The following is a 17,972-nucleotide window of genomic DNA, read 5'->3' on the forward strand; positions in this document are numbered from 1 at the left end:
AGGCCACACCCAACAGCAGGAACTCATTAGGATTGGCTACATTAGGGGTGTGTGGCCTAACATGCAAAGGAGTTCCTGCTAAAAAAAAGCCCTGGGTTTGGACAACAAACAAGGTAAACAGAATAACAAGCAAAAGGTGACTGTGGCTGGATAACCACACTTCTGGTAACATGGGGGTGCGGCCTAATGTGCTAATGAGCTGTGCTGTCAGGGGTGTGGCCCAATATGCTAATGAGTTTCTGCTGCTGGGTGTGGCCTATTATGCTAATGAGTTCCTGCTGGGCTTTTTCTACAAAAAGAGCCCTGATTGAGGATGATTCTATTTTCATGTTAAAAAGTCTACAAAATGGGCTGACCTGCCTATGCTTCAGAGGTGAAACAAGCTTTCAGAGAAGAAGACCTCTGAAAAAATTAACGGTACCTTGAGCCCATCGGTAAAGCTGCTCATAAGACGTCTCTTGCACCAAAGCCATCTGCTCCATAATTTCTAGGCTGCAAATTTAAAAATGTGTAAAATGTTTAACAAAAAGTGCTTCATGCAATCAAAAAAGTCCTGAAAATCTTAAGTTCACACATACATGGATGTTCCTCAATATATGGCTCTGATCATGTTAAAGCTCACTTCATATAGATTTAAACAACGGTTTATGCCTTAATTTATCAAATGAATTAAACAAGGCTATTCCTTTGTAAATATTCACTACAAACTCACCCTGATCTCTGCTGGTTTGTACGCAGAAGAATCTTGACATCACTGTGAATTTGTTTTACTCTCCCCAGCACTTTGAAAAAACCCTACAATAAAATTAAATTGTATGATTTAAAGCACTGACAAAGCAAACTGTCCACACAGAAACATTCTTGATTTTCTACACTACAGAAAAGCACAGCTTGGCAGGTGCTCTACTGCATACCATGCTTAGAAAAATGGCTGCCTCCACTTAGACAAAATCAGTCACATTCCCTGCATACAAACCTCTGAACATTTTTACTGACGTTGACTTCCAAGAAGGTTACACGCATTTCTCGGGCAGCCTGCAACTATACAACATTACTATACAACAACACTGTATAAAATCCAACAGAAGCAAAAAAACCCTTCTATACATTTAATATTAGGCATAGCAGGGACACAAAGAGAGTCATGAATCATGTTTATTTCACTGCTATCAGTAATTTATCTTCCTCTCCAGGGGATCCTGCAAGGCCATGAATGTGTCTGTAAGATCAAGCTTAAAGAGAATGGATGGACGATTCTCAATGTGCCTGGCTCCAGAATATCACAGCCCCAGTAACAAACACATTATTTCAGAAGCTGCAGCTCAGCTGAAATACACATCACAGAATCAGTCCTCACCAGGGTGCCTGCATGCCATTGTCTGATATTCTATCATCTACAGGCAGAAATCAGTACCAGAAGTCAGCAACCTGGTTGTCAACAGCATCACTATGGATGGAAGGGCAGCTCTGGAAAGACACCAGGATCAAAACGTGCCATCATGAGTTAAAATAATTCCAGGGCTGGGAAAGACCTCTGGAGGGCTGATGGTGGTCAGAACAGGCACGGATAGGCTTGATGGGCCATCAGCCTGATTCAGGGGACAACTCCATACATGCCCTTTGTAACATGGAATGGTTATCAGATTTGGTACAGTGGGGTTAAGAGCTGGGAGAACCGGGTTTGATTCCCCACTCCTCCACATGCCGCTGCTGGTGTGACCCTGGGTCAATCACAAGTTCTCTCAGAGCTGTTCTCTCAAAAGCAGTTCTCAAAAGAGCTCTCTCAGCCCCACCTACCTCACAAGTTTGGTGTGGGAAAAGGAAAGGAGATTGTAAATCGCTCTGAGACTCCGAGTGAAGGGCGGGGTATAAATCCCTCCTCCTCCTCCTCCCCCTGTGCAGATGCTGTGCTGGCTTTCTTATAGATATAGTCTGCACATCAGTAGCCACGTTCAGGGCGTGCCGTCCCTTCCTTCCTTCCCTCCTGTCTCTGGAATGAACTCTCACCATCCTGGTTTGTGATAACCTGGGCTTAGGGTCACAGTGCACCAACGCCAACCATAATTGACAGTAACCAAGTTCCCACGTGGTCATGATTTGCAAACCCACTCCTGACTATGTATTTCAAACTGGTTTATGAAGGAACCATGGCTTGTGGCTGGTCTGCTCCAAACCACATTTAATGGCAATAAGGGAAAAGTTTGCCATAGAGAAGAAACCATGATTGGCAAGACCCCAGCGTTAAGTTACACCAGGAGGGAATCTTCAGCCAATAGTATGGAAGGGGAGTTGAAAATGTTATTGTGTTACAGGGATTACCTTTCGATCCCAAGGTAGCATTACTGGGACTAGTTAATGCATACAGTCCAAAAGTTAGTATAAGGATGATTCTTGACATGATTACAGCTGCAAAATTGCTATTAGCAAAAAAACTGGAGCACTAGTAAACATCTCACAATCAAACCTTGGATCCAAAAAGTATGGTGTATCATGAAACTGTCATAATGTGATCAACCAAAAGACGGTTGTAGGAAAAAGGATATGTTTCAGATAGCTGGAAATCTTCTTTTCAAATTTTAAAGGAAGGAATTAAATTTGACATTAGAAGTACAATTGCACCTCACTTTTACATTAAATAGGATAACAAAAATGAGTAAATAGTCAAGACTGAACGCTAATTAGTAATGATTATATAACAACGGGTTTAAAATTTTGTATTTGTAACATTGTAATTATTATTAATCTATAATTTTTGTTGAGGATGACCTGTTTCAAAATGAAAAAATATGATCTAACATTTCATTGTAAGTTTGGTGTAGTGGTTAAGTGCGCGGACTCTAATCTGGGAGAACCGAGTTTGATTCCCCACTCCTTCACTTGCACCTGGCTGGATGACCTTGGGCAAGCCATAGTTCTGGCACAGCTGTTCTTGAAAAAGAGCAGTTTCTGTCAGAGCTCTCTCAGCTCCACCTACCTCACAGGGTGTCTGTTGTGGGGAGGGGAAGGGAAAGGATTTTGTAAGCTACTCTGAGACACCTTTGGGTAGTGAAGGGCGGGGTATAAATCCAATCTCTTCTCTTCTTCTTCTCCCCCCCAAGTAACTACCTATACAGAACTGGGCGGAGTCCTATTATTTCACACAGAAAACCCCTCATGGCAGTGCCTATACATGTACAGTCATTGAAGAAAAGCAATATTTCAGGAATGGTGCCCACATTTCATTACCATGGACCATGGTGGTCTCTTATTATAATTACACCCGCAGCTCAGGGATGGGAACATCTGCAGTGGGTGCAGAAGTCCCAGGCTCTCCAGTTAAAAGGATCTCCAGTTATTCCTGCACAAGCATTTGTAAATCCGAGCTCACTTCATCAGATCAATGAAGTGTACATCCATTATGCCAAGGCATTATATTGACAACTGAAAGGCCGGAGCGGGGTGGGGAGATGCTTCACAGAGTGGCTGCTTTAAAACAAGATCCAATCAGAAGAGTGATTACCGTAGTATGCTAGATTTTCCCCCCTGTTATGCATTTTAAGATACTTACCTCTGTAATAGGCCCATCCCTTGCACCTCGAAGGATGCCCATCTCTTCTGGAGAAAGCTGGAATTCTGCTATGAAAGCATCTGCTACTTGTGCTTTTAATTCCAATCTCTGGCTGCAAGAAGAAAATTGTTGTCACTTTTTATGGTCAGTCTAGTTTATTTCATTACGGTTCACAGCTCACAAGCTATTCCGAAGTGTAGTTGGCATCCCAGCTAATAAACTAAGCATTTTTTTAAAAAAAGTCATCACTTAATGGTAATTCAATTGACCCATAAAAGTCACTGTGGGCCAGAGGAGGGAGCAGCTAATTTTATCTGCCCAAATCATTGAACAGGTTGTCTAACTGGTAATTTTACCAACTGCTGTGCACAGGAACTAGAATTCAAATTTAACATAAATACCATTATTTAGAAAGTTGAAACCCAAACCTTAGACGAGGGGTCCCCAATCTATTTAAGCCTGAGGCACCTTCGGAGTTCTGACACACTGTGGTGGGTGCAGCCACAAAATGGCTGCCGCAGGTCATAAAATGGCTTGTAAAGCTTGTACACAGTGACGATCCTTGTGCTGTGGTGGCAGCTGATTCCAAAGCAATGTGCTTAAAAATCTGCACAGGCAATCAGAACTCCAATGGCCAATCAGAATCCTTGCTGGGCAAAAGCCCCACTTGGCCACACCCACTTTCTAAAAACACTTAGCAGGCCCCTTGAAAGGTGTGTGGGTGCCACGGCTCCCCCAGGTGGTGGTAGTAGTAGTAGAAGAAGAATAGTTGAATTTATACCCCGCCCTTCATTTGGAGTCTCAGAGCGGATTACAATCTTCTTCCCTTCCTCTCCCCACAACAGGCACTCTGTAAGGTAGGTGTGGCTGAGAGAACTCTGAGAAAACTGCCCTTGAGCGAACAGCTCTGAGAGAACTTGTGACTAACCCAAGGTCACCCAGCCGGCTGCATGTGGAGGAGTGGGGAATCAAACCCGGTTCTCCCAGATTAGAGTCCACCGTTCTTAACCACCACACCAAAGAAAGAGCTCTCTCAGCCCCACCTGCCTCACAGGGTGTCTGTTGTGAGGAGGAGAAAGGAAAGTGATTGTAAACTGCTCTGAGACTCCTTCAGGTAGTGAAGGGCGGGGTATAAATCCAATCCCTCCTCCTTCTCCTTATTTATATCTTCTTCTGCCTCTTGTTCCTAACTCCTTGAGTTTAGCACACCTACCAATCTTTTCATGTGCATACCTTCCCTAACGTATCAACAATCCCTCTAAAAATTTACAGTTCTACAAGTCAAATCTTCACTATGAATATATTACGCAAAGCAACAGTGAACGTAAAGCTTGTTTTCTAATCATGAAATCTGGAGAAAAGAAAGCAGGCAGTGGGATTAACAGAACTCTAGAATCACTCCCGATTAGCATCAAGTGGGCAGCTGTTTTGGCCTTCCATAAAAAAGAAAAATTTGAGTCCAGTAGCACCTTGAAGGTGAACGATATTTTCAAAAGTCAAAACTTCCTTTGTCAGAGCTTTGACTCTTGAAAGCTTAAATCCTGGAAACCTTTTCTGTCTTTAAGATGCTACCGGACTTGAATGTTGCTTCCGATTAGAAGAATGGCAAAATAAATGTATAAACACGTTTAGAAGGAAATAATGACAATACCATGTTGAAATTCAGAGAAACATACACAAACCTGTATCTGAAGGAGTGTGCTTGCACTTGAAAGCTTACACCTTGAATAAAATTTTGTCGATCTCAAAGGTGCCACTGGACTCAAACTTTGTTATACGCAAACCAGACTACCAAATAGAACCCCCCCCCCATGTTTGTCCTACTAAACTGCACACGAGACACAGACAGCCAAAAAGCTCCATGACCTAGGGACTGTACACCCTCAACCCTAAAAGATCTGTGGACACCTACAATCATAATGATTGCAAGACACGTTTTACATACTTGTGCTGGAACAAACATAACCATCTCAGGCACGTATAGGAGGCCACATCAAGTTTTCAGAGCTATATGGACATCTGACTTACTGTCATGCAACGTATTTTGTCCAAAAATGTTAAGATTCAGCAATAAAGAAGAACTGATTTGTAGGATAGGGTAAGCTGGGACCAACAGGATGGACGGGCTTCCGCCCACAGAGTGCAATGTTCTTGCCCTCCTCCCGGGGGCAGCCCAGAGCGTCTCCTGAGCATGCTGGGCTGGAGTGGAGGGGGAGAGGAAAGAAACTTGTGTGCTGTGGGCAGAAGGCCTCCAGTCTGTTGAAACGCTCCAGCACAGCCAAGCCGACAACTCGCCGTCTTACCTCACACTGCTACCTGCCCTCATACATGAGGAGCAGCTGAACAAGCAAGCGCCGTGTGAATTAGCCCAGAGTAGCAGAACCCTTAAAGCCCCTGTCGTTTTTAAGTAAAAATAAATACATACCCCTCTGCTTGAAGCTTAGTTGTCTTGACTATTAAGTCCTGGGTTTGCTCTTTGGCTGCCTGGAACACGAAATCAGATTGATTAAAACTAAAGCACTCAAACCGCCTCAAGGTATGGTTTACACTGTTCTAATTTCAATGTAATTAAACGCCATTTAAACATGGCGAAGCAGACGGAAGCGGTTCTGTTTTAGAAGTAATTAAACATTCCTTTTCCTTACCCAGCAGAAATGCAGAATCCAATTGGAGTCTTGATCCTAGAGACTGAATTACTGCACAATGTGTCTTCAAACTGTGCCGCCTCTCCCTGCCATGGCCCCTCTCCCGTCTTCTTGCCAGCCCCCTTTCCCTCAATCCCTTCACCCTCCAAGATCCCCTATCTCACTGACTCACCCCATGGAACAACCTCTCCCACATCCCTAAACCCTACAAGGCATTCCCGCTCCTCTCCTAGCATATCCTACTCACAACTTCCCAGCCCTCTGCTGCCCTGGTTTCGAAAGAACTAAAACACACTTACTTCTTCAGTCTTAGCAACAGCCCTCAGACCCACCTTCCCTTTGCTTCTCTCCTGTTCCTTTTTTACCCCCTCCTTCCCTCAGGATTAAGGAGCTGCGGTGGCTCAAGTGGTTAAGACGCTGAACTGCAGGCTGTGGAAGGTCAGTAGTTCAGCAGTTCGAGACCCGAGTGTGCCGCATGACAGAGTGAGCTCCTGTCTCTAGCTCCAGCTCCTGCCAACCTAGCAGTTCGAAAGCGAGAAATTGCAAGTGGATAAATAGGTACCACTTCGGTGGGAAGGTAGCAGCGTTCCGTGCGCCTTGGTGTTTAGTCATGCCGGCCACATGACCACGGAAACGTCTTCGGACAGCGCTGGCTCTTCGGCTTTGAAACGGAGATGAGCACCGCAACCCTAGAGTCGGATTCGACTGGCTTTCGAGCAAGGGAACCTTTACCTTTCCCTCAGGATTACACCTCTGTCCACGGCTTCCCCTGCCCCCCTTTCCCCAGGCCTGTCTTTTCATCAGGCTCTTTGGTTTATGTTAACACCACCAACAGAATCAAAACATATACCTTAAAAATGCACACTGTGGGGGGGGGGAGAACCCCAAATCACCTAGGACCTGTCAGCTATTATAGTTTGTTATTCCAGAACTCCACAAATTTTGTCCAGCTATTACTACAAGATTCCATGACTACGTTCTATGGAATCAACCAATAATGTCCGCTTTTCCATTTGTGCAAAATACAGACTTTTTTACAGCCTCTCTTTCCTGGAAGGTTTAGATTGGAACTTCTCAGATTTGGCTAAGGCTGTGTGTCCCCCCCCGGCAATCTACCATCGTTCCCATAATAAATGTTCCTTGAATTCTTCTGCTAATGTTTTTAACAATCCAGTAAAACCACCACTGGGGCTTTTCTCTGTGTGCTAAAATCTGGCCTGTCACTTCCAAAACATTCTTCCAGTTTTTTAAACAAAGATTATTATTAAGGACATAGGTTTTATTGAAGAAGAAGAGGAGGAGATTGGATTCATACCCCGCCCTTCACTACCCAAAGGAGCGGCTTACAAACTCCTTTCCCTTCCCCTCCCCACAACAGACACCCTGTGAGGTAGGTGGGGCTGAGAGAGCTCTGACAGAAACTGCTCTTTTTCAAGGACAGCTCTTATCAGAGCTATGGCTTACCCAAGGTCATCCAGCCAGGTGCAAGTGGAGGAGTGGGGAATCAAACCCAGTTCTCCCAGACTAGAATCCGCGCACTTAACCACAACACCAGTATGCAAAAGGGAGTGGGGCAATTTCCCGATTCCTCCCTCCTGCAGCAAAACTCCACACACACCAGTTGTTCCAGGTGTAGTACTTTGGGTGCATTTTGGCATGCAGCAGGAAGCTGGGCAAGCTACCCTTCTGTGGGAGGAAATCTTTCTGTCCCTGGAAATTTTAGGCAGGATCCTACTCTGGTCACTATGTATGGAGAATAATTTTGTAAACACATACACATTTCCAACATTCTACTACACTCAGACTACATTGTTATAGCACTGTATATCATCTTTACCTTTTTAAAAGCAAGTTTGGTGTAGTGGTTAAGTGTGTGGACTCTAATCTGGGAGAACCGGGTTTGATTCCCCACTCCTCCACTTGCACCTGCTCATGTGACCTTGGGTCAGTCACAAGCTCTGGCACAACTGTTCCTGAAATAGCAGTTTGTGTCAGAGTTCTCTCAGCCCCACCCACCTCACAGGGTGTCTGTTGTGGGGAGGGGAAGGGAAAGGAGTTTGTAAGACGCTCTGAGACTCCAAGTGAAGGGCGGGGTATAAATCCAATCTCTTCTTCTTCTAAAATAAAAAACCAGAAAAATTACAGACCTTAAATGGCAGAGACAGAAGGACATATATCATCACATTAAAGACAGAAATCCAACCTTCAAATTTTCCTTAGCCATTATCCTTTCCCGAAAATCCATAAAACACTAATGTGCTAGAAACTTCTGCTAAATTAAATTACCTTCCCGTACATATAGGTTACACATTAGCATCAGCTGCCAATTTTTACGTAACCTTATTGTATCCACATGGATTACTGTGCCCAAACTGGGATGTTTCCAAAACACTGCAACTAGAATGTGTGTTGTAATCCATTATTAACTAAGAAAGCAATCCTAAACAGGTCTAGTTAGAATTCTACATAGATTTACTTAATGCAGTTTACTCCCAGGAAAGTGCTCTTTGGATTGCATTGTAAATGTTCATGTTCTTACAGGGCAATCCTAAAAATACTTTCCTGGGAGTAAGCTCCATGGAATAGTCCTGAGTAGGATTCTGAGTAGATCTGTTTAGGATTGATCTCTTAATCTCTTTCCTTAGATATTTTAACAAAGTGGCTAAAAGGTCAATTCTAAGCTTATATCTAGCAACATCATACTAAATCAGCTTTTTTAATATATTCCAGCTTGAGGGGGGGGGGAAATCCTCTCCCCTCTCACACCTCAAAGAAACATCCAAGACTTGTCTATAAATATTTCTTAATTTCACAGCAGTGTGGTACAAACTCTTGTGATACTTTTCTCTAAGACCTACATCAGCCAGATCTTTAATTGGCTCTTTACACACACAGTTCCACCGCTTATCTGAAAAGTTCCCCTGCGAGTCCTTCTCCCATCTATCTTTTCAGGAATCAGATTCAGATCTATTTCCATCAAGACATTATGGCTTGAATCAAAGCCAAAAAGTTAACAATGGTGTTCGGACAATGGTGTCATATTTTTAATTTTGTTTAAACTTTGAGATCATAATTCTTATACATTTTGCGGGTAAAAGATCCAAATCGTACATATTGGAAGGAGGAGGAGACTTTGAATACTGTATAACAGAAAATAAAATTTTCAAAATGCAAAAATTAAGCAATACAAAAATCATTTATATGATACCTTCAGGTGACTGGTCATTTCCTGGCAGCAGTTACTCATAATCTGCACATCTTCATTAATGCTTTCAAGCTCCTGAAAATGTACAGAAACAGACATTGGTTCTTAGTGGCTCAAAATGCTAACTTACGAACAATCAGCTATTCTGCATCATCTCCCTGCCTCATCTTCTGAAATACAAGACCTATCTGATGAAGTATACCTACACAGAGTATTCCCAAAGGTATCAGACATTATTTGTTACACCCGTTGTCAAACCCTGAAAAACTGATTGTGCATACACAAACAGAGGCTCGAATTTAAGCATCCAGGCTTTTCTGTGGCATGTAAGTAAGGAGGTGGTGGTTGCTACAAGCATGGACAGCTTCAAGAGGGAAGTAGATAAGCATATGGAGCAGAAGTCCGTCAGTGGCTATTAATCACAAGGTATACATAGAAGAAGAGAAGAGATTGGATTTATACCCCGCCCTTCACTTGGAGTCCCAGAGCGGCTTACAAACTCCTTCCCCTTCTCACAACAGACACCCTGTGAGGTGGGTGGGGCTGAGAGAACTCTAACACAAACTGCTCTTTCAGGAACAGCTGTGCCAGAGCTTGCAACTGACCCAAGGTCACATCAGCAGGTGCAATTGGAGGAGTGGGGAATCAAACAGGGTTCTCCCAGATTAGAGTCCACACACTTAACCACTAGACCAAACTGGCTCTTAGGCCAGTTAGGAACTCTCAGGCTGAGGCAAGTGATGCTCTGTATTCTTGGTGCTTGGGGGGGACGGACAGTGGGAGGGCTTCTAGTGTCCTGGCCCCACTGCTGGACATCCTGATGGCACCTGGTATTTTTGGCCACTGTGTGACAGAGAGTTGGACTGGATGGGCCTTTGGCCTGATCCAACATTGGCTTCTCTTATGTTCTTAAAGCAGTCAGATCTCTAGGAGGATTGATGTAATAGTCAACTGTTGCTTCAGCAAGTCTTGCTTTTTAACATTTGGAATAACAATAGCTATGATCAGGATACCTCCTCCACATCCCCCACCCCCCAGCTTCTTCTTTGCACCATGTGCAGGGAGGAGAAAAATGGAAAGCTGAGCCAAACAACTGACTTTCATGCGGTTCCCTGTTTCAGAGATGGACAGCTGCAGTCAGAAAAAAGCCTGGGCAATATTGTACTAGCAACACCTCCCCCCACCCCAAAACACAGTGCCAGTTACAAGGTATGGGTAGGCCTATGGACTCCTGTCCTCATTAGAGGATCATCATGGCACATGTCTGCATCTCTGTTTCATCTCTGGAGCTAGTGTACAAAACTCACTCCATTCGTGGAAGGTTTGGCTCCAATCTGTAGCATTTTGCAGTCTAGTCTTGAGGTTGCAATAGCATGGATCAGTGTAGCTACATCAGCTGTTGTCCAAAAATGAGTGAATTTTCCTAGCCAGACGTATGTGATTCTTACCATTTGTCTTTTAACTTAAATTCACTATTTGTCTTGTAAATGTTATACAGATTAATGTATCTACTAAGTTATGTGTTGTTTTGCTTGACAGACAATATGTGTTAATTCTACCTGACAAGTTTCTGAGTGTATCAGTCTCCCCTGGCAATGTTTCACACAACGGGGGGGGGGGGAATTACACAATAAAATATAGCCACAGACACAACACTCTAAATCGTAGTCTGTACAAAGCTAATTTGCCTTGAGAACACAGATTTGTTTTAGAATTACTGGACATGTGGTGCTAATTAATTAGATAGAATACCTCCTTCACTTGCTTGAAAATGCAGACAAATTCTTCATTTATGGCTAAGCTGCGGTGTTCAATATCCCCACGCAAATTTCTTCTTGTACGCAAACTGTTTTCTACAAAAAAGACTGAAAGAGCCTTGAGCGCTTCTAACATTTCCTGTAAAGACCACAAAAATACATTATTATTATTATTGTTCTTGTTGTTGCTGTTGTTGTTATTAACTTCATTTATAGCCCATCTTCATCACTAAGACTCAAGGTGGATTGCAAACTATGAAAATAATTCAGTCAGACAACAAGTTCCTCCAATAAACAATGCAGTAGGACTAGGTTGACTAAGAGGCAAATAACACATTATGGTGGCTACAAGTCCATGGCCACTGAAACCGTTTTAGAGGGAAATGTGACCCTTTAAAAATTGCCACAAGGGCCAGATCCTGGCAGGTCCACACTGCAGCAGCACCCTGTTCCCCCCCCCACCCCGACTGCCTTTCCAAGTTTTCAGCACTTGAGAAGGTACACGGAAGGGATCTGGCTCTCATAGCAATTTTTAAACACCTAAATTTCCCTCTAAAATGGCATCCCATGGCCACTGGAATGTGTCATTTGCTCTGAAACTAAAAGCAAGATAAATAAAATGCAATAAAAAACTGCCTAAGGCATGACATACTATAATGAAGACTACTGACAAGATACACATACATTTAACTTTCAAAAAGACACACCAAAGGAGACGGAATGTATCTTCAGATACTATAGTGTTTTCAGTGCGAGCCCTTCTTATAACTCATTGTAAAATCTATTCCACTGAACTGGATGTAAACACGCCAAAAACTATGAGTGATTAAAAAAAAAATCAACTCAATTACTTGCAAACACAGACGATAGCCTGAGAAATATAGACTGATCCCAGGGCATTGATCCATCTCTAGCTGCATGCAACTAGTTATGACTGACTGAGCCTTGCTCAGGTCCTGCAAACTGAAGGCCACGGCTTCCTTGACTGAGTCGATCCATCTCATGGTGGGTCCTCCTCTTTTCCTGCTGCCTTCAACTTTTCCTAGCATTGTTGCCTTTTCCAGTGACTCGTCTTCTCATAATGTGACTGAAGTACAATAGCCTCAGTTCAGACATTTTAGCTTCCATGGAGAGTTTAGGCTTTATTGCTCTAGAACCCACTTATTTGTCTTTTTGGTATCCATGGCACTATAATGCAGATGTCCAATTGCAGCTGCGTGAGCAGAAGCAGGCAAGACATAAGTGACTTTGGAGACTCTACAGTGCTCTTTGGCAAAATGATTAACAGGGGGAAAATGTTTTAATAATTTTATTGCTGTTGTCCTGGACACTTCCTCTCAGGAATGGCTTTATATGCCTACAAAAACTGTCCTATAATTCAACAATGCATTCTGGTCCAATAAAAGCATCCTTTCTGAGAACTTCATTCAGCCACCAGTTTCCCTCCCTCTCCACAGATTTTCTTCAACAAACCTAGAGAAAAAGAAAGTAACAAAATATTGCCTATAGTTTTGGAGGAAATATAGACATTTTGAGGGGGGGGTTGTGCCATGATTTGTTTTTACTACCTATTTCATTGGTGATAGATCAAGATGGGTGGCCGTGTTAGTCTGTCTGTAGCAGCAGAGAAGTGCAAGAGTCCAGTAGCACCTTAAAGACTAAGAAAACTTGGGTCAGGGTCGTGAGTCGCTGCTCACTTCAGATATCTTCAGAGGTGAGCAGTGACTTATGAAAGCTCATACTCTTCCACAAATTTTGTTCTTTAAGGTGCTACTGGACTCTTGCTCTTTTCTACTATTTCGCTGGCCTTTTTACTTGACTTGGTCTTAATTTATTTTATGGACTTAGCTTGTTTCATTGATTGGTTTTTACTGATGTGGCTTTACTGTCACGCTTGGTTTTGTTTTATTGCTTTAACTGTGAGCTGCCTCTTGTTTCGGTGAGGCGGCACACAAATTTTCTAAATACATAAATAGTAACAATATTCTCTCTCAGATAGGCAGGATTAGAAATATAGCACTGACCCACCCATCTGTGGTACTGTAATGGCACAAATAAATGACCAAGTCAAACCATAGAAAGCTACAAACACTATGAATGCTCCGAGATCCCTGATGGTCACTTCTGACAACCTCTTAGGCTGCAGAATCTGAGAATGTGGACAGAATTTATGGAGATTCATGGCCTGCCTCCTCTTCACTTCATCTGTCAGTACCTTTGCTATTTGATGTGATTAATGGCCTTGATCATAACTGTATAACAGGGTGGATTAGCTAATTATTAAATTTTGCAGCATCTGGACAAGTGGATTGTCAACACTTGACGTCTGCAATGCGTAAATGGGCCATGAGGACATACCACAGATAGAGCTTCGATATCTACCCACATCACATCAAACGCTTTCCCCACAGTCGTTAAGTAAGGTTCATGCATGTGTGAACCAGCAGTCTAAGGATAACTGGCAAAGGTATTGATTTATTTTGTCAGATTTAACACCAACCTGTAAAGTAAATTAGGCTAAGAAAGAAAGTTATTGGCCCTAGCAGGGCTCTTTTTGTAGAAAAAGCCCAGCAGGAACTCATTAGCATAATAGGCCACACCCAACATCAGAAACTCATTAGCATATTAAGCCACACCCCTGACAGTACAGCTCATTAGCATACACCCCATGTTACCAGAAGTGTGGTCATCCAGCCACACCCACCTTTTGCTTCTTATTCTGTTTACTTTGTTGTCAAAACTCTGGGCTTTTTTGTAGCAGGAACTTCTTTGCATGTTAGGCCACACACCCGTCATGTAGCCAATCCTAATGAGTGTCTGCTGTTAGGTGTAGCCTATTATGCTAATGAGCCTGCTGGGCGTGGTCAACTCAGGGGCCAGCCGGAACTCCGTTCCTGTGCGTTCCTGCCCCAAAATAGCCCTGGGCCCTAGTAAAAAATTGAACTCACATCTTCCAGTCCAGCACTCCAGCCACTATACCACATTGGCTCTTGGGGAATAACCACTAAAAAAGACCTACTGGTGTCCACTAGCTTCCCCTCCCTCCCAATAACCATCTCTAGATTGTACATGTTATGGATTAGGTTTGCAGTTGGAGTTATCCGTTAACAGGTGTAACCAAATCCACTGTGAGATTAAGTAAACAATAGTAAATATTTAAAGAATGAATTTTATTCCTGCATTCTTGACGTCTTGGTCTAGAGCCAGTTTTGTTAGATGCATGTAGTGGGTAGCCACTAGATAGAGACAGATTAGGTTAGGGAGGAAAAATACAGCGGACAGTGCAATTACATAAAATTTAAAAAGTGACAACGGTTCTGGTCAGACCAACTAAGACACCCACTTGCTTCAGAAGCAAGGACAGGATAAATTATTTGCAGAGCAAATTAATTCAGTGCTGAGAAAGAAGAACCACAAAAAGGATGGGTACATTCAGGAAGTGATTCTTGGGGTGCTATAAATACAAAAATCAATTGAACGAGTCAGTAGTTCAAGGACTGAAAAAAGGAAGAATCTTGTGGCACCAAAAAGAGTGACAACATTTTATTCCACTTTAAGCTTTGGTATTTATTTATCAAATTTTTACCCCGACCTCCCAGCCAGAGCCGGCTCAGAGTACATGGTAGATGACAGTTCATTTCTTTAGATGTGAGGGGGCGGGGCGTCGGCTCAGTAAATGGCGGACGCTGAGTAGCTGAGCTCCTGAGAATCCCTCTTCCCCCGTCAAACCTCTCATGCGAAAAAACGAATCTACCCGCTGAAAGGTAATGGGAAAGCCTCAAGGAGACCCATCCACGATTAAAAACAGCCCAAAAAGATTTACACCGAGCAAAACCGAAACAAAACTCTCCTCAGGTCTGACAGTTGCTCCGAGCTTCAAAGGCAACAAAATGCCAACTGTGGCAAGTGCTGAGGCCGCGGAACGGGAGCCTTTTACCAGATCGGAGCTGAGAGACATTTTTGCCTCTTTCAAAGAAGATATTTTGAGTCATATGAACGATATAATGAAACCAATGGAGGAAAAGCTTGAGGCGCTACAAACTCTCATGAATAATACAATCCAAACTGCTGACACAGCGTTAGAAACATCAATAGCAAATCACGAAGACATACGTTCACTCCAGTCAAACGAGCTGTGGATGAGAGACAAAATACTAACCTTGGAACACCGAGCAAAGGAAAAATACCTCAAATTCCGAGGTTTTCCGGAGCATATTGAACCAACTGAAGATCTGTTAACTTTCATCCCTAACTGGCTTTCAACAATAGCAGTCCTTGAAAAGGAAAATGCACCGTTACTCTCAAAGGCATTTCGGTTGGGCTCCATCTCTGCGGACAAGCGCAAAGGTCCGAGAGATGTCTTAGTTGAATTTATAGATATAAGTAAAAAAAATGCTGTACTCAAAGCAGCAAAGGAAAAGCGCTTTCTGATGTTTGGAGAATTCAATATTCTGGTTTTCCCTGATTTGCCCTCAGAGGTGCTGCAAATAAGAAGAACACTTAAGCCTATTACAAAATGCTTAATGGAGGCTCAAGTGCGTTATAGATGGGCACTCTCAGGAGCCCTTCAAGTTAGATCACATGGAAAAACTTTTGAAGCAACTGATTTACCCTCGGGCGAAGACTTACTTCACGACTTGGGTCTGCAGGTTCCCAAATCTCCTCAGGAGGATGAAATGGATTTGGAGGCAGCTCTCAGTGGTAAAAGAAAGAGAGAGAGTCAAGCCACTCCTTTTAAATGGAGCAGAGTTCATGCCAGGCAACGGACTGAGTCTTGAGCTCTCAACGCCACTCTTTATTTCTCAGCAAGTTGGATTGTGTGTTTATTGTTTGACAAAAGCTATAATAGTATTCAAATGTAGGTTAACAAAAGGTTTTTCTTTTCTTTTATGGCATCGTATATGCTATTGCAATGTTGTGTTTACCTCAGCTAATGGGTTGGTTCACTAGGGTTATATTTTTCTCATTTGGCGGGGGAGGGGGGGATCGAGGGACTTGGTGAAATACCCCTCATATGTCTACTGTTTGGTTATGGGTATATTGGAATGTAACCTCGATTTTCATTCCTACGGGGGTGGGGGGGGTCTCTACCTCACCAGGAGGTTACTGGGGGGGAGGGGGAGGGGGGGCGGAAGGTTTGTGGACGGTTCTCAGAATTGGTTGCATGTCAGTTTCAAACTATCTACTCAAAGGTTTTCCAGGTTGCAGCGGACTACAGAGCGGTTTCTCTTCAAGCAATAAGGGAATGCTCAAAATTAAAAAAGTTTTATTCCTAGTAAACATAGGATCATTTGTTAATCACCTTGCTGAAGGCTACTTAGCATGTTTACCTCTATTCAAGTTTAGCATAGTAATGTACAATGTTGGGTTAATTGGGGATTCAGAGTCCTGTAATCTTACCAAAGCGGTGACAGTGTTCTCTTTCATAACAGTGACTATACATTTTCATACCTATTGCTTTGGCAACATGAAAGATAGTTTCAATGTGTTGGCGGTGTCTAATTTTAGCTTACCTTTTATAACAAAATGACAGAATTAAAGGTCCTATCTCTAAACTGTAGAGGCTTAAACTCCAAAATTAAAGCTAAACGTATAGCACAAGAGTTGAAAAAGCAAAGGATCAACATAGCATTCCTTCAGGAAACATTTCTGAAGGACGGAGACAAAGCCCTCCCTTTATCTTGGTTCTCTGACCAATATTTGGCTCATGGTTCGAACAAATCTAGAGGCGTCGCTATTTTAATCTCCAGAACCACAAATTTTAAGGTGGACCAATCTGTAATAGATACGGATGGGCGATACATTTTTCTGAAAGGAACGTTAAATGAGAAGCCTGCCACACTAGCGGCCATCTATGGCCCAAATTCCAACCAGATCAATTTTCTTTCTCAATGTTTTACTAAACTACACCTTTTCCATAGCGGTTCGATTATAGTGGGGGGTGACCTTAATCTTATAATGGATGAGCAATTGGACAAATCCTCAGGTAAATGGGTTAAACGTAACTCCCAAACGCAACTTAAAAATATATTGGAGACAGTAGGATTAATTGATATCTGGAGAAATCAGCATCCTCAAGTTAAAGATTACACTTTTTACTCTCATAAATACAACATGCATGCCAGAATAGACTACGTGCTAATTTCTCAAGATCTCTTACAAGCCTGCCTTGCATCTGAAATAAGCAGTCAAATTTGGTCCGATCATGCACCAGTACAATGTACATTACAGTTTTCAAAAAAGACGTGGAGTTCACACTTTTGGAAACTGAATAAAATGCTTTTATTTGACAATGTGGCAAAATCAGACATACAGGAACACATCCAAGAATATTTTAAACTAAATGATAAAGGTAATATATCCAAAAGTACACTTTGGGAAGCCTCCAAAGCGGTAATTAGGGGCAAATGTATAGCTCTCCTTGCCTTCTGTAAAAAGAACAAAAAGAAAGTCAGATCAGAGCTTATGCAAAAAATTCAAGAATTAGAACAAAATCATAAACGTACCTGTAGTAGAAAAATCTATAAACTCCTGCAAAATACAAGGAAACAACTAGAAGCCTTAGATGCTCTTAGTATTAAAAAATCGGAATTTCACCTGCGCCAATCATCTACTTTACAGTCCCCTAGAAAGTTAAGGTATCTAACATGGAAACTCAAGAAACAACGGGAAAATCGTTTTATTCACAGTCTTAAAGACAAGACTGGAAAGATTAGCTCTGACTCAGAGGAAATCATTAGAATTTTAGAAGCATTCTATAAATCGCTTTACGACACTAAAGGAACGGACAGGCAAAGCATTCAAAACTTTCTAGACTG

The 17,972-nt window shown here is 42.6% G+C and overlaps 1 protein-coding gene across 1 annotated transcript in view; it reads right to left on the bottom strand.

Moving 5' to 3' along the window:
- The window catches only part of COG6 (component of oligomeric golgi complex 6), a 51,396-nt gene that overhangs the window by 27,463 nt on the left and 5,961 nt on the right, over positions 1-17,972 (bottom strand). Inside the window, exons 2-7 of the mRNA XM_015411003.1 lie at positions 11,150-11,293; positions 9,401-9,472; positions 5,973-6,031; positions 3,548-3,659; positions 713-795; positions 422-492 (exon numbers count right to left, since the gene is read on the bottom strand). Of these exons, the coding sequence (XP_015266489.1) occupies positions 422-492; positions 713-795; positions 3,548-3,659; positions 5,973-6,031; positions 9,401-9,472; positions 11,150-11,293 (541 nt within the window). The remainder of the gene's footprint in view (positions 1-421; positions 493-712; positions 796-3,547; positions 3,660-5,972; positions 6,032-9,400; positions 9,473-11,149; positions 11,294-17,972) is intronic.

This window comes from Gekko japonicus, unplaced genomic scaffold, assembly GCF_001447785.1.
Source record: "Gekko japonicus isolate JY-2015 unplaced genomic scaffold, Gekko_japonicus_V1.1 scaffold428, whole genome shotgun sequence".
Taxonomy (NCBI): domain Eukaryota; kingdom Metazoa; phylum Chordata; class Lepidosauria; order Squamata; family Gekkonidae; genus Gekko; species Gekko japonicus.